The 23,607-nt window shown below is 41.7% G+C and overlaps 1 protein-coding gene across 1 annotated transcript in view; it reads left to right on the top strand.

Moving 5' to 3' along the window:
- Positions 1 to 23,607, top strand: part of grin2ca (glutamate receptor, ionotropic, N-methyl D-aspartate 2Ca) — a 138,926-nt gene that overhangs the window by 72,945 nt on the left and 42,374 nt on the right. The window contains exons 5-7 of the mRNA XM_061981447.1: positions 6,129 to 6,340; positions 13,415 to 13,583; positions 13,877 to 14,030. Coding sequence (XP_061837431.1) covers positions 6,129 to 6,340; positions 13,415 to 13,583; positions 13,877 to 14,030 — 535 coding nt within the window. The remainder of the gene's footprint in view (positions 1 to 6,128; positions 6,341 to 13,414; positions 13,584 to 13,876; positions 14,031 to 23,607) is intronic.

Here is a 23,607-nt window from a genome sequence, read left to right as displayed (position 1 = left end):
GAGCGGTCCACCCCGGGTCCCGACTCTGGACAGCCAGCACTTCATCCATGGCCACCGGACCTGTGCCCCCCCCCCCCCCCCCCCTCAAGGAAAAGGGGAGCAGAGGAGAAAAGAAAAGAAACGGCAGATCAACTGGTCTAACAGGGGGGCTATTTAAAGGCTAGAGTATACAAATGAGTTTTAAGATGGGACTTAAATGCTTCTACTGAGGTAGCATCTCTAATTGTTACCGGGAGGGCATTCCATAGTACTGGAGCCCGAATAGAAAACGCTCTATAGCCCGCAGACTTTTTTTGGGCTCTGGGAATCACTAATAAGCCGGAGTTCTTTGAACGCAGATTTCTTGCCGGGACATATGGTACAATGCAATCGACAAGATAGGACGGAGCTAGACCGTGTAGTATTTTATACGTAAGTAGTAAAACCTTAAAGTCACATCTTAAGTGCACAGGAAGCCAGTGCAGGTGAGCCAGTATAGGCGTAATATGATCAAACTTTCTTGTTCTTGTCAGAAGTCTAGCAGCCGCATTTTGTACCAACTGTAATTTTTTAATGCTAGACATAGGGAGACCCGAAAATAATACGTTACAATAGTTGAGACGAGACGTAACGAACGCATGAATAATGATCTCAGCGTCGCTAGTGGATAAAATAGAACGAATTTTAGCGATATTACGGAGATGAAAGAAGGCCGTTTTAGTAACACTCTTAATGTGTGACTCATAAGGAGAGAGTTGGGTCGAAGATAATACCCAGATTCTTTACTGATTCGCCTTGTGTAATTGTTTGGTTGTCAAATGTTAAGGTGGTATTATTAAATAAATGTCGGTGTTTAGCAGGACCGATAATCAGCATTTCCGTTTTCTTGGCGTTGAGTTGCAAGAAGTTAGCGGACATCCATTGTTTAATTTCATTAAGACGAGTTATTTCATCCCTTAGTGGTCATGTCATTTGGAGAACTGCACTTTTTTTGGAATACTGCCTATCTTTCACAATTTTTATGTGAGACAAGCTCACATATGTTTTTTCTTTTTTTATGCATTCTAACACGTAAATAAACCTTAGCAAAAGTCAGCTGACAATGGAGCCAATTGGAATCACTCTATTCCGCCTATAATGCGCTCAAAAAAAAACATGCAAAAGCCTCCATAAGAGTTTTATATATGTGCTGTAAGTATACAGTGGAACCTCGATTTAGGAACTTAATTGGTTCTTGAATATGATTTGTATACCGAAAAGTTTGTTTCGTAAAGCAAAATTCCTCATAAAAACTAATGTAAACATGCATACTTGGTTCTAGCCTCGACAAAAGTCCATATTTAAGTAGAAAAAATGCATAATTTGAAGACAGTATAAAGTGTGTGTGTGTGTGTATACATTAGGGGTGTCCGGATGCCAATAGTTTGGTACCAGTACCAAATGTATTTTGATACTTTTCTAAATAAAGGGGACCACAAAAAATGGCATTATGGGCTTTATTTGAACAAAAAATCATATTATTTCCTATTTGCGAGCCAACTCAGCAAACAGTGCAGCATTGCTGTACTCCTCGCAGACGTGTAAAAACAATGTGACATAGGGGGCCCAGTCTCGCCAAAATTGCTGTGCCGCATGTGTAAGAATGTAAACAGGATGTTACGTCAGGGGCCCCACCTCTCCAAAATGTGTACAGAAAGTGATGTCATCAAAATGGCAGCAATATTTACATATTTTTGCTGATTTAAAGCATACGGTGGTGTATTAATTTTACAGACGCATCACAACGTTCACTTTTCCCTTCAACAATAACGACAACAGCAACACTACTAATCACGGCAGACTTTTTGAGAGAAATCAAATACTACTTTGGGACATATGATAATCCAGAACCTTACATTTTTTGCCTGAATATAAGGAGGATGATCGAAAAGTTTTAGAAGCTGTGTGAAAAACAGATCCAGCTTCAGTGAAACACTGAGCAGTATTGCTAAGTGCTAAACAAGGAATACAAACTATGAACATAACAAAACAATCACTTATTGAACAATGTCTGCTCTCACTAGGATGCCGATTGACGGTATGTTTATATCTTCCCGTTTAGATGAATTAATCATAATCCACCTAGAGGTTAAAAAAGAAAAAAGAAAAAAGAAAAAAAAAATGTGCCCGCAGACGTGCGTCTTTTCGTGTTTTTCTTGCCATCTACAGGTCAAGATTTGGTGTTGGCCAACTTCTCTGTTAATGGCCACAACCTTGTACTATCCAGGTGAGAGGCATGATTTATAATCTAGAATTAACTTTGACCAACTCAGAGGCGATGCAGCAGCAGAAGCAGTTCAGTTTGTCAACATTGCTGCATACGCTAGTTGGCCTTCTGTGATCATGACGCAGCAAAAAACAGTTTTTCTGTGTCATAGCATATCACCAATATCACTAATACTTGGTTAATATTCAGGTCATAAGATGTAAACGGAGACATGTTTGCCTTTTTTTTTTATGTTTTAAAGCGCTTTATGGGCGCAAAGAGTACTCCCATTAGCTGCATTGTTAGCCACCTTGTTTTTGCCATATTTTACGAAGTAGAATGCATAAAAAAAGAAAAACGTGTTTGTGTCTTACTGAAAATTGGGATTGTAAATTATTCCAAATTCCAAAAAAGTGCATTTCCCCTTTAAGGCTAGTTAGAGGCTACAGTCACATCAGTGAAACACTTGCTGCAGGATTATCTCACAGGCGTCCACTCCTCTTATCAACTCCATCCACCACACACACACTTTGTGTGTGTTGCATCATTGACAAGAATTAAACTAACTGCAGGAGACAAGGCCACATGCACACCAGCGCAGACATCACAGACAGAGGTTGTTCAATGCTAATTATGTTTTATTGATGAATAAGGGCGCTACTAATTTCACTTTTAATAGGCTATTTGTTTCCAATATGACACTAAAGTTCTGCAATATTAGGCAAGTATAAAAGGATAAGTGAGGAAAATGATGTAAGGTTGAATGTAAATCACCTAAAGTCTTCACAAAAGAGATAAAAGACTCTCAGTAATACCGACAATAAATCAATCAATCAATCAATCAATCTTTATTTATATAGCCCTAAATCACAAGAGTCTCAAAGGGCTGCACAAGCCACAACGACATCCTCGGTACAAAGCCCACATACGGGCAAGGAAAAACTCACCCCAGTGGGACGTCGATGTGAATGACTATGAGAAACCTTGGAGAGGACCGCATATGTGGGTAACCCCCCCCTCTAGGGGAGACCGAAAGCAATGGATGTCGAGTGGGTCTGACATAATATTGTGAGAGTCCAGTCCATAGTGGATCCAACATAATAGTAAGAGTCCAGTCCATAGTGGGGCCAGCAGGACACCATCCCGAGCGGAGACGGGTCAGCAGCGCAGAGATGTTCCCTGCCGATGCACAGGCGAGCGGTCCACCCCGGGTCCCGACTCTGGACAGCCAGCACTTCATCCATGGCCACCGGACCTGTGCCCCCCCCCCCCCCCCCCCCCTCAAGGAAAAGGGGAGCAGAGGAGAAAAGAAAAGAAACGGCAGATCAACTGGTCTAACAGGGGGGCTATTTAAAGGCTAGAGTATACAAATGAGTTTTAAGATGGGACTTAAATGCTTCTACTGAGGTAGCATCTCTAATTGTTACCGGGAGGGCATTCCATAGTACTGGAGCCCGAATAGAAAACGCTCTATAGCCCGCAGACTTTTGTTTTTTGGGCTCTGGGAATCACTAATAAACCGGAGTTCTTTGAACGCAGATTTCTTGCCGGGACATATGGTACAATGCAATCGACAAGATAGGACGGAGCTAGACCGTGTAGTATTTTATACGTAAGTAGTAAAACCTTAAAGTCACATCTTAAGTGCACAGGAAGCCAGTGCAGGTGAGCCAGTATAGGCGTAATATGATCAAACTTTATTTAATATCTCTCATTAGTGAAAGTGTTGCAATGTTGCAATGTTGTAAAGAAGCAAAACAAAGACGGTAGGTCGGTGTGAACAAATGTTTGTTGTACACAAGACCCGCCTGACGATCAGCATTTGTCTTAATAGCAGCATTAATTTATTTACGTTTTAACAGGCAATCCAAATCCTCCTCTGTGCAGGCAGCTATGTGTGCTTACAGTAAAGTTCAATAGACATTAGCAAGGTTTTTAAATTCAAAGTTAAGGCTGTAGCAGCCTCAGCTTTTCACCACAATGAACTTTATATAAACCTTGCACGGCAAGGAAAGATTTCACGCACATTCAGAGCAAAACTTTCACCAAATATTGTCTCATCTCAATGAGGCAATAGCTCCACTGTGCTTATCTTTCTTGCCTGCAGGGTTTCATTTTCTCTGAGCTAAACCTTTATTCTTCTTTTCATCACCCTTTTGCTGACTTTATTGGCTTATTATAATCATTGTGTTCCGGGGCAGCCTGTGTTTTACATCCATACAAGTGATACCCATCTGGTCCTGACACAATACAGACTGATTCCCTGACTTCTATCAATGAACCTTAAATCACTGAATTGCTGCTGCTGCTCTCATTAAATGCATTACAGTGGTCATCATTCAGTAGCTGCATCTTAATTAGAGTATAAATGTTAACGGACCTTGGGAAGAAAGAAGAGGAACCACAAAGGAAGAAGCAACTCAGGAAAAGAACGGGAAGTCCTTGCTCTTGTAAGGAAGTGTCATATATAAAGCTAATCCTCTTTGGCTTGATGATCGAAATAGATTGAGCTCAACTGAAAGTTCGACAATGTATAATAAACCCTTAATTATCAAAACGACAAAGAAGAGCTTCTTTGAGGTGACGTAAAAAAGGCATTAGTGGGACTACATTCTTTGGACAAACACACAGAACAATGGAAAGGTAAAAAAAAAAAAAAAGCAGCCACAAGACTATGGATTTACAGAAGCCAGGGTGGAGTCATATCGAGTCACATTCCAAACGAAGACACGACCAGGAAGACCCAAGAAGACACTTAAAGCCGAGAGGGAACATGTACAGATGGCTTGGAACCAAAGACTTATTAGCAAGGCACACAATTGCCTGTCAAAGAGGAGTTCCCAGAGGATTGTGTGTAATTTACATAGCATAGCACACGTCAGCAAACTTTCTAATGAGTTGTCACTCAATCTCCAACCCACAGCACAACAGGTTCTTTTCAAGGATGCATCTACAATGGAGATTTGTGTCTAGGAAACCACAGGCACATGATATTTTTCATCTCAGTGAAGGAATTAGAAATTCAGATGGACTCGACTGAAAGTCTGCGAGTGGAACGATAGGTAAACAGCAGAGCCGATCACTGTGACTGGCGACAAACATTCAGATAACTGTGTTTGCTTGCCCTTTTCCTCCACTTCCTTGTGAATTTGCTTTATTGAGAGAGCCATAGTTCCAGTTGTGTGTTCCTTTACCGTGTTTACTTAATGCCTAGAAATCTATTTGGGGAAAAAATGCAATTGGTTCGCTGAATTACGGCCACGACAGCAACATTCATCACACTGACATCTTATTCAGCACTAAACAGCCGGTGACATAATGGAGCACAGGCTCTCGCTACCTCGCAGAGGTCAAGACTCCTCAAGTGCGCCTGAAATGTTCAATTCCACATTTTAATTATGTATTCAGCTCATTTCCCTACAGCCCCCAATTAGAATTAGTTAACTGGTAATATAGCAATTTGATTATGTGGCATGGTGCATATAATTGCACCATCTCTATCCACAGTGACCCAAAAATCAATTTCCTCTAAAGTGTCCACAAACTGCACCAGGTCCTGACGCACAAACCACAAGGATGAGCGATAACGGCATATAGAGCAGGAAAATTGGGAACGGTTGCATTAAGATGGGAGATTGTGATAAACAGCTTTTTGCAGTGGCATCTTCAGCGGTTTCATCTCATGCACTCCAGGCAAAAAGGCCTCATTTCTCAGATGTGTCTCAACTTTATTTGTGCGTTTAAGGCAGCGTTAAACAGATTTATGGCATCCTTAACTGTTTATATGTGGCCCTCTCCAAAGACTCATTCCTTTTCCTAAGTGGTACACAGCAGCCTTGTGTGGCGCAGTGACCATCTGCTCTTTGTTGCAGACATTCCTCACATCTTCGCCTCTTTGCTTCAGGTGGGCACCTACGGGATGAGCATCCTGCAGATGAGATACCCCGTGTGGCCCCGATACGGCTCCTACCTTGAGCCCGTGTCAGACTACAGGCACCTGACGGTCGCCACGCTAGAAGAGCGGCCTTTTGTCATCGTAGAGTCCGTGGACCCATCGACCGGTACATGTGTCAGCAACACAGTGCCTTGCCGACGCCAGTCCAACAAGACAGAAGCGTAAGTGTACCGACTACGACGGCACCTTATCGCAACACAAGAATCAAGGTTTTTGTCTTAGCAGAACATACAAAATGTGTGGACTACAATGATAAAAAGAACCAAGGGACCCAAGGTTTTCCATCATTCTGAATAACAAGCAAAGACAAACACATTGAAATTGCACAAGATAAACTTACTAAACATGGTCCAATTAAAAGGGACCTATAATGGCTCTAATCCACATTTAACACACTTTTGTGGGGTAGATAATACTTATTGGATATGCTTTGGTGTATATTTTAAGTAAATTTTGCCCGACAGTCACATTTTGACCCCCTTTCGGAGTATGCTTGGAAAATGGTTCATTTTGTGGGGGGCTGTCTTTATTGATGCAAATGCCTCCACGCCCCGCCCCCTCGCGCTTACTGACCCTGCTTATTTTCCTTGTGGTTCTTCAACATGTTCAAGTAGTGATGTCGGAATGGTGTCATCGTTTAGCAACTCTATCCACTTCTGCCTGGTACTTGCATTTTCACGAAAGCCGAACAAAGCTAATTTCCCCTCACACCAGAACAAACATTTTCTTGGGGCCTTTGCTCAGTGTGCTAGCACTGAAGCAGAGAGGAAGAGGGGGCTGGTCGAGAGCTACATGCCCATATAAGTACATCCGGCACACATTGACAAATTCAATGTGATCGAACTGTAAAAAAAAAAAAAAAGACTCCAAAACACAGCGTTCAGAATATGGGCTATATGGCAAAAAATGCTTTAAATGTACATGCTTTTAAGTAAAATAAAGCACAACACAGGATGCTAAAGTTTACTTTCAACACTGCAGCATCGGTAGTCTTATTCACAACAGCAAACTGGCTAGCACGAGCAGTAAAGTAGCATAAGCGTCCCTCTGGATGCAGGCAGAGTGCAGGGCTGCCGGATAGAGTCCTGTGCCCCAGCTGGCCCAGGACAAACGTTCCTTTTCCTCATGATGACTGCATGTCAGTCACGTTACATACATTTTCGCAACTTACTTGTGGTCTACACATGTAATGTTGGTTCTGTGGTCCAAATTTTGCACAGATTATGTTTTACGGACCATTTTCAAATTGCTTTCTGACGGTCTCTTCAGCGGACGATGCATGTGCATGTATGAGCCAGTTTGCCCCACAACAAGAGGATAGAGAAAACGTCTGACTACAATTGCCGACTTGCGCAAAGCTCTTCGGGTAAATTCATACCATATATGGAGATATCCGCTGACAAATTCCAAAACAGCTCATTTGGAGGAAGTATGAAAGAAGGCAAAACTGTTTCATAAATATGTCCACAATGACTCCATGGTTCATGTCTATGACTTTGTTAACTTCTGTGGTATCTTACAACTGGAAGTGGAGCGGGAAAAGATCAAGACTGATTGGCAAACATGGCAGATTCTGCCATGTTTGATCAAGACAACATATGCTCACAGCTGATCACCGTGAAATGTATCACGGTCATATAAACACCAAGCCTTATTTGAGAGGCATCCAAAAATGGTTGCAGGCGGACGTCTAAATGCATGAACTTTATGATCTGACACATTGACATTGTTTGACACGAGTAGAGACAACATTTTTTAGTCGGAAAAGAGAAAATGCATCATAGGTTTCATTAAACAGAAAAACAACATGTTTAGAATCAACTCAACAGTTTCAATACCTACACTAGAGCTCAAATAGACTCAAATAAGTCATGTTTTTAAACTCGCATGATTAGTATGGCTCAGCTGTTACGCCGGATGCCCTTCCTGAGGCATGACTCTAATTTATCCGGGCTTGGGACCGGCACTGATCTCCAGTGGCCGGGTGTTGAGGCAAACATGAAACTTGTACCACTGCACTACCAATGCCTCCGCTCAAACAAGCTGAACCATGGGGAATACATGTCTTAAGGGTTACAGGAAGTAAAACAAATTGGGAACATGCTGAAACCGAGCACAAACATCCTCAAACTGGCAGGGGGGTTGTGATGACGAGCTGTTTGCGATTTACAAGCCTCTAAAATAAAGAATCTAACCGAGACCATTGCTTGTGTGTAATCCCATGAGTGTCCTGGCTTGTTAACATGTCCATCTTAATTGATTTCTTATCATACTTGAAAGTGCCACTAGATGTGGGATGAAAAGGGTCCTCTCGTGCCATTCATTGGCGGTCACTCAAACAAGTATGACGATCCTCCATGGAGGATGCCTGTGCGTGACTTAGTTTTACGTGGGGAGACTGGTGCACAGACAGTCACCACACGATCCTTGACAGAATCGGGTCAGGGTCCAGTGGCGTGGAGTCCCAAGACGACTGGGGACCCTTTTCTGCTGCAGCCTTCTTCCGCCATCGCAGCCGTTGTGGTAGTTCTTACATCTACCATCTTCCGCCTGCTCCGCCGTTGAGGTCTTCACCGTATCCCTGGCTAGGGGGCAGTCAGGTACTAGGCCTTTGCCAAGGGCCACCTGGGGTAACAGTAGTAAAGGGGTTAACCTCCTAGTGCCCCAAGACCCCCATAGAGGAGCCTCCACTGCCGGATGCACTTTAACGTCATGCCCAGGGCATGCCATTAGCACGAGCATGGCATCATATCTCTCACATGGGCAAAAGACTCATTTGGCCACTTGGTCAGCATCCCGGGATCAAACAGTGACCCGATCAGTAAAATAAATATGCAAGCACGGTGAGCTATTTATTGCACGAGACAACTAAGAACATAAATCGTCAGCACCTGGAGATTGATATTGTGTTCATTATCCGGTGGGGCGGGGGGGTCGTTATCCTTTAATGACAGCTGCGGAGTGCAAACTACTAGAGGGAAAGGAGACGGATTACGTTCCTGCACTGTTATGGAAGGCGATGAGTTGGTTTAAAAAGGTAGCATGTCAAGCATCATGTCAGACAAGTCAGTGGAGCAATCTGCAGGTTTGCCTTTACAAGAGGACACTCTGGAGCACTGACAGCTGACTTGGCTTTCAAGGGCTAGCGCTAAGCGGGCGCCTGGAGTTTTGGGCCGTCGGCCAAGCGTCCATGTTTGAAGAGCCGTATCCGAGGACACGTCGCATATGCAAACAATATGGAATATTGCCTTTCAAAACAGTCAGCATACAAAACACCTTTTCTAAGGACAAAGTCAGGTACTTTGCAATTCCTGTTTTTCCAGACAAAGTACAAATGTAAACATCAATACTGTACTTGGTTACATGGTCATTTCTGCCTTCACATCTTGAATGCAGTGTCGGAACAATGCTGAGTCAATTAGTCAACTATGTTTGAGCTTATTTATGTTCTTGTGAAAGGGGTTTAATGGGTAAAAATATACAAGTAGAGTGTTTTACACAGATTGTCAATACACTTGTGGTGGTAGGAGCGTAGCTAGGGATGTGGTGGGGGCGTTGTCAATATGACATCATCACATCATTTGCATAGTCAGTGATGGTGCATATATATTTTTTTTAAGCACTAAAAAAATCGCGTTAAAAACAAACTTGTGTTATTCGTAATTAGTATTAAAATACATAATTTTTTTATATTATATCACTTATATTGCTAGCACATTTGTTATATATGCAAACAATATGGAATTTTGCCTTTCAAAACAGTCAGCGTACAAAACACCTTTTCTAAGGACAAAGTCAGGTAGTTTGCAATTCCTGTTTTTTTGTCAGATAAAGTACCAATGTAAACATCAATACTGTACTTGGTTACATGGTCATTTCTGCCTTCACATCTTGAATGTAGTGTTTGAACAATGCTGAGTCAATGAGTCAACTATGTTTGAGCTTATTTATGTTATTGTGAGAGGGGTTTAATTTGTAAAAAAAATATGTAAGTAGAGTGTTTCCCACATATTGTCAATACACTTGTGGTGGAAGGAGCGTGGCTATGGATGTGGTGTGGTGTCTGCCCACTCTGCTCTATGGGGCTGATAGTTGGACCACCTACAGCAGACACCTGAAGGCTCTGGAGCAGTACCACCAGCGATGTCTCCGCAAGATCCTCAGGATCAGCTGGGAAGATAGGCGTACCAACATTAGTGTTCTGAAGGAAGCTAACATGCCCAGTATCACTACAACTGTCAGTCGGCACCAGCTGCGATGGACAGGCCATGTAATTCGCATGCCAGACAGTCGCCTTCCAAAACAGATGTTGTACGGACAACTGACGGAAGGACAACGCACCCAAGGGGGGCAGAAGAAGCGGTATAAAGATAACCTCAAAATCCATCTGAGGAAATGCTGCTTCAACCTCAACACCTGGGAGGAGACTGCCCACCAGAGGGTTTTGTGGAAAAGGATGGTCCATGAAGGCACAGCACGGTTAGAAAAGGACCTCCACCGTGCCGCGGAAACCAAGAGGCAACAAAGAAAGGAGAGATCCACTACCAAAACAGCTCCTCAGACCACCACCACAACCACCACTACTACCACGACAATCACGCACATATGCCCCCACTGCAATAGAGTCTGTGGATCACGGATTGGCCTCCACAGCCACCTGAGGACCCACAGATGACTAGACTCACCAACAGAAGGACTATCATACTCGTGTCGAGTGATCGCCAATGATATATTTTTTTAAGCACTAAAAAAATCGCGTTAAAAACAAACTTGTGTTATTCGTAATTAGTATTAAAATGCCTAATTTTTTTATATTATATCACTTATATTGCTAGCACATTTGTTATATATGCAAACAATATGGAATTTTGCCTTTCAAAACAGTCAGCGTACAAAACACCTTTTCTAAGGACAAAGTCAGGTAGTTTGCAATTCCTGTTTTTTTGTCAGATAAAGTACCAATGTAAACATCAATACTGTACTTGGTTACATGGTCATTTCTGCCTTCACATCTTGAATGCAGTGTTTTAACAATGCTGAGTCAATGAGTCAACTATGTTTGAGCTTATTTATGTTCTTGTGAGAGGGGTTTAATTTGTAAAAAATATGTAAGTAGAGTGTTTCCCACATATTGTCAATACACTTGTGGTGGAAGGAGCGTGGCTATGGATGTGGTGGGGGCGTTGTCAATACGACATCATTGATGATGCATATATTTTCTTTAAAAACACTAAAAAAATATATTAAAAACTGTGTTATTAGTAATTAGTATTAAGATATATATATATATATATATTTTTTTTTATATTATTTTGCTTATATCGCTAGCACATTTGTTATATTTTGTAATTTACTTTATCTATAGAGTCCTGTACTTAAGTTCATACCTGTTTCCATTCATCCAAATAGGGTTTGGATGAGGTTGAAAAGAAAAAAGGTGAGCGCCGCTAACGACTACGATCCAATTGAAAAACTATTTAAAAAAAACTACCATACTGTCAAGGTGATTTTGTTGTGTTTTATCCACAATTTATTTGTCTCTGCAGCACTCAATGCAGAAAATCCACAGCAAGACAGCAAGATTGCACAAACAAACTTGATACTGTTACGTGATTGGCTGTAAGCGTGTCACTCCCACTGATCAGTGATCAGTTCCTGTTTTGCTAGATTACCAAAGCGCGAGTGCCATTGTTCATGCAACCAACCTTGCTGTGTTACTTAGGCTTTCGTCCGACCAAAAAATATATACAGTCGCGATCAAAAGTTTACATACACTTGTAAAGAACATAATGTCATGGCTGTCTTGAGTTTCCTATACTTTCTACAACTCTTGTTTTTTTTGTGATAGAGGGATTGGAGCACATACTTGTTGGTCACAAAAAACATTCATGAAGTTTGGTTCTTTTATGAATTTATTATGGGTCTACTGAAAATTTGACCAAATCTGCTGGGTCAAAAGTATACATACAGCAATGTTAATATTTGGTTACATGTCCTTTGGCAAGTTTCACTGCAATAAGGCGCTTTTGGTAGCCATCCACAAGCTTCTGGTTGAATTGTTGACCACTCCTCTTGACAAAATTGGTGCAGTTCAGCTAAATTTGTTGGTTTTCTGACATGGACTTGTTTCTTCAGCATTGTCCACATGTTTAAGTCAGGACTTTGGGAAGGCCATTCTAAAACCTTCATTCTCGCCTGATTTAGCCATTCCTTTACCACTTTTGAGGTGTGTTTAGGGCAGTGGTTCTTAACCTTGTTGGAGGTACCGAACCCCACCAGTTTCATATGCGCATTCACCGAACCCTTCTTCCGTGAAAAAAAGAAATACTTTTTTTTCAAATTCAAGGCAAAGTTATGTTTTTTTACTGGTGCACAAAATGAACCATGCATGAACATCATCAAAGAACAAAACCAACACAGTGCATGAACTCACAACAAATTACACACCTGCAAATCAGTGAGACTTCTGCTGTTGCATTTGAGAGACCAGTTCAGATATGCGTGGCTTCACCTTGGCAAGTGCCACTCTCATGTCATTTTAAATGATAAATGATCAAATAAAATTATTTATTTATTTTCACAGCAAAGTCTGTTCCTTTTCCTGGTTTTCCACCCAGACATACAATACCAGTACACAGCTCATGAAAAACAATATTTTTTGTTATTGTCATTGTAAGTGGGCCAAAACACTTATATTATAAAATAATCTCATGGAAATGACAGCTGTCATTTGATAATAATAATAAAACAATTAATTTGTTATTTAGTCAGGTTTGGGACAGGTGTGCTCACATGTGCTCCACTGAATGCTCGAGGAGTTTTGGCGTATGCTCACGCATATGGAAAATTAGAGGGAACATTGTTTGAGGGTATCCATAATACGCCGATAAGGAAAAAAAAAAAAGCATGTTCCCTGGGGTTGCACGTGCCACCACTGTCATCTGTCATCGCACTGCGCCCCCCCCAAGGGGGACCTGCCCCACTATTTGAGAAGGACGGGTTTATTGTGTTGTACCTCACTAGGGCAAAGTTATGAATATGGTTACCAGGCACATTACAACTACGCGGCTTACCTTTATTTGTTAATAACTTGTGCTGGATCCATTCCATGAATCGATTGGAAAAAGTAATTAAAGACTTTCCCCGCTTGCACCGACAAGCCTCATTTGTCAGAAGTGAGCAGGGAAGCAATCAGGTGAACCTCCAAATGACACCTTTAACTCTGCGTTTTCCAGCATCGTGGGCCACACTGAACCTTACACCAAGCTGTGCTGCAAAGGATTTTGCATCGACATCCTTAAGAAGTTATCCCGCAACATCAAGTTTTCCTATGACCTCTACCTGGTCACCAACGGTAAACACGGCAAACTGGTCCGCGGAATTTGGAACGGGATGATCGGAGAGGTAAGACTTTTTTCCCCCCAAAAGCAAAGAATGATTTAAACCAAGAGTGACCTTCTTCAGCGATTAGTTCTACTTCCTGTGAGTAACATTTGGCCAGCTTTATGTAACAGGGACAAAGCCACCTCCTACTACGTTGTGTAAAACATTGTCATGGATTATGGATTAAAGGAAGCTTTACAATGGAAAGGTTAAAAGGCAGAGTTGCGCTCGGCAGGACGACCGCCACCCACAAGAGATCAACACGCCTTAAGGGACTACATTGTTAATTAAAAATACATTTTGTGCTGCTACAGGTTTTCTACAAGCGTGCGGACATGGCCATCGGCTCACTGACCATCAACGAAGAACGCTCCGAAATTATCGACTTCTCTGTGCCATTTGTGGAGACGGGCATCAGCGTGATGGTGGCTAGGAGTAACGGAACTGTCTCGCCTTCTGCCTTTTTAGGTGAGCAATGCGCTTTCGCTTTGAATGTTTATTCTTGTCTTTATTTTCTCTAAACCGCTTTAACTTTAAAGGGTGACTGCACTTTTTGGGAGTTTTTCATTGTCTCTTGCATTAAACAAAGAGAGCACACACCACCAAATCAAATTCCTTGTGTGTTTAACATACTTGGCCAATGAATCTGATTCACAATCACTATGTAAGACAAGAACACATATATTTTTCTTTTTCTAATGCATCCTAACTCGTGAAATACGGCAAGTACGAGGTGGCTAACAATGCAGCTAATGGGAGTACACTATTGCGCCAATTAAGCATTCTAAAAAAAAAAACATCCAAAAACCGTCAACAATACTTAATATACATGTCTTGAATATTAACCAAGTAATAGCAGTATTGTTATTATAAGCGCTTACTCAGAAAAACTATTTTTAGCAGCGTTGGTGAAAGTTAATTCAAGACCATAAATCATGCCTTTCACCTGGATAGTGGAAGGTTGTGGACATAAATCGAGAAGTTGGTCAACTTTGACATCCAAACTATACCCAGATAGGCAAGAAAGAAACTAAAAAAACACTTGTTTGTAGCCACCTTTTTTTCTTATGTTTGTGAAGATTATGATTAAATCTTCATCTAAACGGGACGATATAAACATTCCAGAGAGAGCAGACATTGGACAGTAAGTAAGCAATAATGCTACATGATGTTTAGGGTTTCACTGAAGCTGGCTCTGTTTAGCACACAGCTTCTCATTCTCCTTAAGTTCAGGCTCAAATATACAGTATAAGTTTCTGGATCATCATTTGTCCAAAATTAGTCATTATCTCTCATGAAGTCTGCATGAATAGTAGTGTTGTTGTTGAATGGAAAAGCAAACGTGATGCTTCTGTGAAATTAATATGCCGCCATATGCTTAAATTTAGCAAATTACGTAAATATTACATGCTATTATGAATGTTAGCACATTTGTATAAAACACTTTGTTTAGATGGTTTTAGAGCGATTTATCTGAGGAATAGAGCAACTCCCGTTAACTCCATTGTTAGCCGACTTTTGCTAGCGTTTATTTACTAGTTAGAATGCATAAAAAAGGAAAAACGTATGTGTTCTTGTCTTGCATAAGGATTGTGAATGATAGACCCCTCCCTGATAGACATTTACACCTCCCACTGCCTCAGCAGAGCTACGAACATTATCAAGGACAGCTCTCACCCGAGCTTTGACCTGTTTGACCTGATGCCCTCAGGAAGGCGCTACAGGGTCATCAGGTCTAAGACAAACAGACTCAGTCCAGTTTTTTCCCTAAAGCCATAACTACGGTGAACTCTCATTGGCACTGACTTTATAGTTTAGCACCTCTCTGTGTGCAATTTTTACTTTCCACCCACAATCTGAATGCTTCTGTATATATGTATATAGTATAATATTTATTTCCTGTAAATAACACAGTGAACATAAATCGTTCTCAGGACTGGACTGTGCACCTTAACTCCTTTTGCACTATTTTTCTTTTTCTTTTTCTTTTCTTCCTATGTTTTGCATATTTTGTAGACTGTCGCACTGATACTGGAGTTATTTTTATTCTCATTGTACTTGTGTATAGTGACAATAAAAAGCATTCTATTATATTCTATTCTATAGGCAAAATTCTAAAAAAAAAGTGCAGTTCCACTTCAACAAGTCAAAATGTGTTACCATATTATCACAATATTTTCATGCATTGTCTATGAACCCATTTAGTTTATTTTACATGTTTGATACGGCACACACATTAAGGCTATGTCTACACTAAGGCGTTTAACCCCTTAAACGAATAATTATTTAGCCTCAGCCCCGTTTCAGCCACACTAAACCATCGTTTAAGGTACCCCTCCTCGGACAAATTTTTACACGGGAAAGTCATCCGTGTATTTCTTGAATCTCCGGCACTTAGCTTTGTATGGACTCATTGATCGTTTACAAACTGAGTTCGGAGAGGAAGTGACGCCGGAAAGAACTGGCCCACACAGGAAGTGACGTCAGAAAGAACACGCCACAGCCAGAAATAAAGCGGTTTCATAGCTTGGAGCTAACCGCTGGAAATATAAAGGCGAGTCAATTAGAAATGCTGTGTTTCTCCTTCTTCTACATGTACAGACGCTTGTGGAAATCCCACATGAATACCTTAAGAGAAAGCGATTGTAGCTATTTCGGATGCAACACTTCTCAGACGGCAAGAGAACTTTCGAATGCACGAAAAACTTTGTCCATTTGTCGAAGGAGAGTCAACGAGAATGCGGACTCCCGTGGATGTGATAAAAAAAATGTTGCGTGTGCTTTGTATTACCTGGCCGTCGAGGGAAAACTGTAGACTACAAAAACTAACTACGTAAAACAGCGAATGCATTTGCACTGGCAAAGCAGACTGTATCAGCTATTGTCCACCATGTATGTCGCGGACTCAACATCTAGGTCCGGAGTATATAAAGTCACCAAAAAGGAATGGCCAATGAAGGTGAAGGCAAAAGAGTGAGGAGTGTCTTGACCAGATATCTACATCCCTAGTTTGATTGATGTAAAATCTTCGTTATCACATTGTTTACGTGTCTAATAAAGATTTGATTAATTTATGAAGTCTCAGGTGTGATTCACTACAATAGGGCACCATAGCACACTAGATTCCAGTTAATTGAAATACCACAACACTGGATATTGTTCAGATAAGTTACATTTAAAAACTTGCACACAAAGCAACACTGGATTTGACTATGACGTGTGCATTTTCCACGCATGCGCATTAGGTCGCGTTGCGCATGCGCATTAGGTCGCGTTGCGCCGGCAGACGGAGGGACGCGGGGGTCTTAAAAGATGGACACGGATAAGGTTAGGTGTGATTTACCCTGGATAACTTTATCCGGCTTAGTGTAAACGGGGGCTAAGCCAGATAACCCCTTAAACGAATAATTATTTAGCCTAAGCCCCGTTTCAGCCACACTAAACCAGGGTTTAAGGTCCCCCTCCTCGGACAAATTTTTACACGGGTAAGTGCGCCGTGTATTTCTTGAATCTTTGGCACTTAGCTTTGTATGGACTCATTGATCGTTTACAAACTGAGTTCGGAGAGGAAGTGAAGTCAGAAAGACCGCGCCCCACACAGGAAGGGACGGCGTGGCGCAATGGAAGAATGGCCGTGCGCGACCCGAGGGTCCCTGGTTCAATCCCCACCTAGTACCAACCTCGTCATGCCCGTTGTGTCCTGAGCAAGACACTTCACCCTTGCTCCTGATGGGTGCTGGTTAGCGCCTTGCATGGCAGCTCCCTCCATCAGTGTGTGAATGTGTGTGTGAATGGGTAAATGTGGAAGTAGTGTCAAAGCGCTTTGAGTACCTTGAAGGTAGAAAAGCGCTATACAAGTACAACCCATTTATCATTTATCATTTAAGTGATGTCAGAAAGAACGCGCCACAGCCAGCTTCATAACAACCGGAGCTAACCACTGGAAAGATGGAAGCTAGTCATTCAGACATGCCCGTGTTTCTCCTTCTTCTAAATTTTCAGACGCTTGTGGAAATCATGAGTACCTTAAGTGAAGGAAACGCGCGGTTGCAGCTATTTGGGATACAAAACATCTCAGACGGCAAGAGAATTTTCGAAAGTCAGAGTCAGCTGTGATTCTACTTACCGAAAAACTTTGTCCCTTCATGGATGTGACTGTGAAATGGCCAGGCAGCGTGCATGATGCCCGCATCTTCGCTAACTCCGCCATTAGAAAGATGGAACCATCCCCTCGTGTCCCAAACAACTGCTGGAAGATGAAGATCCGGTCCCTGTTTTTTTTTTTGGGTGACCCAGCTTATCCCCTGACGCCATATCTCACAAAAGAATACCCACAACAACAATACTTTGGGTATTCTCTGTGCAAGTTTGAACGACTGAAGGCATGCTTTGGTTCACTGCGCCGCCCCAAGGACATTAACCAGACTGAACTACCATTCGTTGTGTATGCCTGTTTTGTACTCCATAAATACTGTGAAGCATATTTGCCAACCCTCCCGATATTCCCGGGAGACTCCCGAATTTCAGTGCCCCTCCCGAAAATCTTCCGGGGCAACCATTCTCCCGAATTTCTCCCGATTTCCACCCGGATAACAATATTAGGGGCATGCCTTAAAGGCACTGCCTTTAACGTCCTCTCTCACCTGAAACCTTCACCCCTTAACAGCCGCATGCTGTCCAGGCGTCCGCTTTTCCTCCATATAAACAGCGTGCCGGACCAGTCACATAATAAAGTAGCATTGGACGAGTTTAACAATAATCTTTACTCGACGATGTCAATAAATGCTGACACGTTGTATGATCTTTTATTGGTTTAATGATAACGCAAGGCATAGTCTGTCAACAGCCATACACGTCACACTGACGTTGGCCGTATAAACAATTTAACACTGTTACTAATATGCGCCACACTGTGAACCCACACCAAACAAGATTGACAAACACATTTCGGGAGAACATCCGCACCGTAACACAACGTAAACACAACAGAACAAATACCCAGAATCCTTTGCAGCACTAACTCTTCCGGGACGCTACAATAACATCTACAGCTTTTGGATCTCAGTGCACAACTGCACACACAACAAGAAGGAGACGAAGCAGAAGAACGAAGAAGAGACATGGCGACGACGAGTAAGAAGAAGTACGCTTGCAAGTTCCAAAATGATTGGAAAAAATAATTTAATTTCATCCAGAAAAGCTCAAAGGGGCAGAGATATGCTGCCTGCACCTCAACCCCACCCCCCCCAACCCTGCCCCCAACACACACACACACACACACACACACACACACACACACACCCCCCATCTCCCGAATTCGGAGGTCTCAAGGTTGACAAGTATGCTATGAAACCATGAAGGAGTCACTTAACGAGCAGTCCGTGGTTGCCGCCTTGGAGTACGACCGCCATTTTCAGCCTCCAAGCACAGGCTGGATTGCAAAAATGGAAAATTAAGGTGAAGGCAAAAGAGCGAGGAGTGTCCTGACCAGATATTTAGATGTCTAGCTTAATTGTTGTAATTGTTGTAAAATGTTCTTTATCGCATTGTCTACTTTCTCATGTCGATTAAAGATTTGATTCATGTATTGGCTCATGTGTTATTCACTACAATAGGGCCCCACAGCACACTGGATTCTAGTTAATTGAAATACCACAACACTGGATATTGTTCAAAGGAGATACATTTTGATTTAAAAACGTGCACACAAAACACAGCAAACAAATGTAAAATGCACAGCAAACTATTTATAATATATCTCTTTTAAATAACAACTTCACAGTGAAGTAAAGTCATCTACTGGAGAGCTTGGAGCAGATGGACGCTCAGGTGGATTTTTGTATTATTTTTTCTCCCGCGCTTGCGTACTAGGTCGCGTTGCGCCGGCGGACGGAGGGGGGCGGGGGTCTTAAACGGTGGCATTGTTGTGTGTGGACACGGATAAGGTTAGGTGTGATTTACCCTGGATAACCTTAAACGGGGCCTAACAGCATAAAACTATTTACAATGAGCAGAAGTCAGTTTCACTTTACTCAAACACAGCGCTTGATTTTACTCCTCGTTTGAAGTATTTACGAAGCTAAATCTTACCTGAGGTTTTTCGGAGCTTCTTGGTGCTGTCAATACTCACTGTTGTGTTGAAGTGATGAGCAACGCAGAGTCCAGACGTCAGGAACTCATCCATTATAACCAGGATAGCTCTTCCACTGTGACAGCATCAAATAACAGCATATAATTAACAATTACACTGATAATATTATGGTTTAAATGTTCATAAAATAACATGGTTGACGATCAACACTCACCCAGACGTTAATCAAATCAAATCAAATCAAATCAACTTTATTTATAGAGCACATTTAAAATTTACCACAGGGGTAGCCAAAGTGCTGTACAATGAGCAGGTTAAAAGATAAAACGAGTACCGAGCAAACACAACACAACACAAACAGAACACGATAAAAAATAAATAATTAAAATAGAATTAATAAAAACATAAAAACATAAAAACAGGATCACAGCAGGTGTATTATGGGGCGCCATTGCAGGATGGATATCACTCAGTGTTAAAAGCCATGGAATAAAAGTATGTTTTTAAGAGAGATTTAAAAACAGGAAGAGAGGAGGCTTGTCTAACACTCAGGGGTAGGTCGTTCCAGGGCTTGGGAGCAGCAACGGCGAAAGCTCTGTCACCTCTAAGCTTCAGCCTTGTGTCAGGGACCGTCAACAGCAGCTGATCGGCTGATCTTAAGGATCGGGTGGGGCAGTAAGGCTGAAGGAGGTCGGAGAGATAGGTTGGCGCGAGGTTGTTTAGACATTTAAAAACAAATAAAAGGAGTTTAAAATGTATTCGGTAACGCACAGGGAGCCAGTGAAGGGACGCTAAAATAGGGGTGATGTGCTCACGTCTGCGGGTCTGTGTTAGCAGACGAGCAGCAGAGTTCTGCACGAGCTGCAGGCGGGCGAGGGAGGCCTGGCTAATGCCAACATACAGGGCATTACAATAATCAAGACGAGTCGAGATAAAAGCGTGGATTAATTTCTCAAGATCATGTCTAATAAAAACCATTAGTCCAATTTTTCTTCGAGATAGCCACCAAGCTCACCGTTAGCCACCAATTTAAAACATTTAACCACCATGCTAACATTTAGCCACCATGCTAACAATTAGCCATCAAGCTAACAGTTAGCCATCATGCTAACATTTAGCCACCAAGCTAACTGTTAGCCACCATGCTAACATTTAGCCACCAAGCTAACAGTTAGCCACCTTGCTAACATGTAGCCACCATGCTAACAATTAGCCACCAAGCTAACAATTAGCCACCATGCTAACATTAAGCCACCATGCTAACATTAAGCCACCATGCTAACATTTAGCCACCATGCTAACATTTAGCCACCAAGCTAGCATTTAGCCACCAAGCTATCTGTTAGCCACCAGGCTAACTGTTAGTCACAAGCAGTGTTGGGTTAGTTACTGAAAAACAGTAACTAGTTACAGTTACTAGTTACTTTATTTCAAAAGTAACTCAGTTACTAACTCAGTTACTTACACCAAAAAGTAATGCATTACTGTGAAAAGTAACTATTTAGTTACTTCTTCTACTTCTTTTTTTTAAACCTCCCATTAATGCCCTTTTAGCCTTCATTTCAGTACTGTTATTGCACTGGAGAATAATACAATCTGTTGATCAACTTGACATGCATTTGCATCACTGAACTCTGCTAAGCAATGTGCTCTACATACAACACACAAAGACAAAGATATGTTACAAAGACCAATTTGTTTCTGGCCAGAACAAATTGACAAAACTATTTTAAATAGCTGCAACATAACGTACATAAGTAACAAACAGCATAATAACAGCATAGATGTAAAGCAAGAAAGGCACACACTACATACACAAAGCCTAACCAGGCATTTTCTTCCTCAAGTAATTCTGATACAAAATCATGTCTGAAGCCCAGAAGACTCTCCACATTTCCCCAGTTTTAGTTTAGAGATAAGGACAAATTGGCCTGGCCCACTAGGATCCCTCTTTATGTTTGTGAACTTTATAGTCTATACATTTAGAGTGATGTGATAATCAAACACTCTAGAAGTCTAGAATGAAAGAGTATATAAGAGAATTGACAGCAACGTTCCCTCTCAGGAGCGCGCCTGTGCAATTGTGCACTGCTCCAGCGTCCTCTGCGCACGGCAAATCTATGCCACGCACAAAATCAAATAAAAAAATAAGCGCATAACAATTTTCGACACGACACGGACACGACAGAGAAAACCGTTTTCGTCATCATTGTTCAAATATTGTAACGTCTGTCGAGACGCTTTGAGGACATGAATTCCATCCATCACTTTACTGAGCAAAACTCTTTATTGTCGGCCATAAACACATCACCAAAACATTAGTAAAAAAAATGATATCTAGCAAAAGTGGTCATTTTCTGCAGTACAAACCAGACCAAAAGTAACTTTGTTTTATCAACAGCTGCCGCTCGCTCTTTCTCACGTGCGCCAACACTTGCACATATGGCACTGAGCCAGTGATGCGTTTACAGCCACACAAAAAGTCGGACAACTCCAACACCACACATAAAGTGTAATTCCAGGTCGTTACACTATGATTTACCAATCAAATGTGTGCTTATTCTAGTGTCATTTATTAGAATCTTATTTTATAAATATTAATCATTAAATGCTGTTAGTATATTAAATAAATACTAATAAAAATATATTTTTTACAAACAGGAAGTTGCAGGAATGTACACATGATCCCCTGCTTACATCTCATTGTGCAACATGTGAATGTTTTAAGGGGTACAAACTATTTCCAAAGCAGGACCTCCACCCAGACAAACAATACAAGTACACAGTTTATGAAAAACAATATTTGTTGTTATTGTCATTGTAAGTGGGCCTAAACACTTATATTAGAAATGGAAATGACTGCTGTCATTTGATTATAATAATAAGAGAATGTTGTCTGTGTATCTGTGTTGGCCCTGTGATGAGGAGGGGACTTGTCCAGGGTGTACCCTGCCTTCCGCCCGAATGCAGCTGAGATAGGCTCCTGCGACCCCGAAAGGGACAAGCGGTAGAAAATGGATGGATGGATGGAGATTGAACTTGTTATTTAGTGAGGTTTGGGACAGGTGTGCTGCTGGTGTAGCCACAGTGTGCACGTCTAAAGTTGCTCACATGGGCTCCACTCAATGCTCAGGGAGTTTTTGCGTTTGCTCACACACATCAACAATTAGAGGGAACATTGATTGACAGTGTGTGTGTACCTTCAGCGGTGAATGATGATGAGCAGAGGCAGAGTTAATCCTTAAGTGGTGGAGGTGAAGTGGCATCAGAGTCTCTGTCTCTCTTTACTAGCTTCGTCGAAGCATGTTGCTTATGTAGCTTGTTTCAGCAGATTTGAATTGCTGTTTTGGGCAGTAGATGGGATCTTTGATCCAAAGCACAATTTACATTTAACTAAAATGTTCTTTTCTTTGTGCTCGACAAAAGAAAAGTAGTAGTTACTTTGTAACGCGTTAGTCCCAACACTGCATAAGTAACAAACAGCATAATAACACTAACACTAACCACGTTAAACCCAGATTCCGAACTAATAAAGGTCTTAACTCATTCTCTTTCTATGCCACTTCAATATGGAATGCACTCCCAACAGGTGTAAAAGAAAGGGCATCTCTATCCTCCTTCAAAACCGCACCAAAAGAACATCTCCAGGCAACTGCAACCCTAAACTAACACCCTCCCTTCCACATAATACCTCTTCGGATTGTAAATAATCAAATGTAGACACTTTTTCTTATACTTTCTGATCTCTCTCTCTGTGTCCACTACTTGCTGTACATATCCTACAAAGTCAGTCCTACACTGTTTCAATGTCCATTTCTCTGATGATGCAATTGTTGATGACTGAAGTGTTGATACCAACCAAACCTAACCCCCCCTCCATATCCCACACCCCGGATTGTAAATATTGTAAATAATTCAATGTATATACCCTGATGATTATCTTGTGTGATGACT

Source organism: Nerophis lumbriciformis, linkage group LG24 (assembly GCF_033978685.3).
Source record: "Nerophis lumbriciformis linkage group LG24, RoL_Nlum_v2.1, whole genome shotgun sequence".
NCBI lineage: Eukaryota > Metazoa > Chordata > Actinopteri > Syngnathiformes > Syngnathidae > Nerophis > Nerophis lumbriciformis.
The sequence above is the reverse complement of the archived record's forward strand: the minus strand, read 5'-3'. Positions and strand labels throughout refer to the sequence as shown.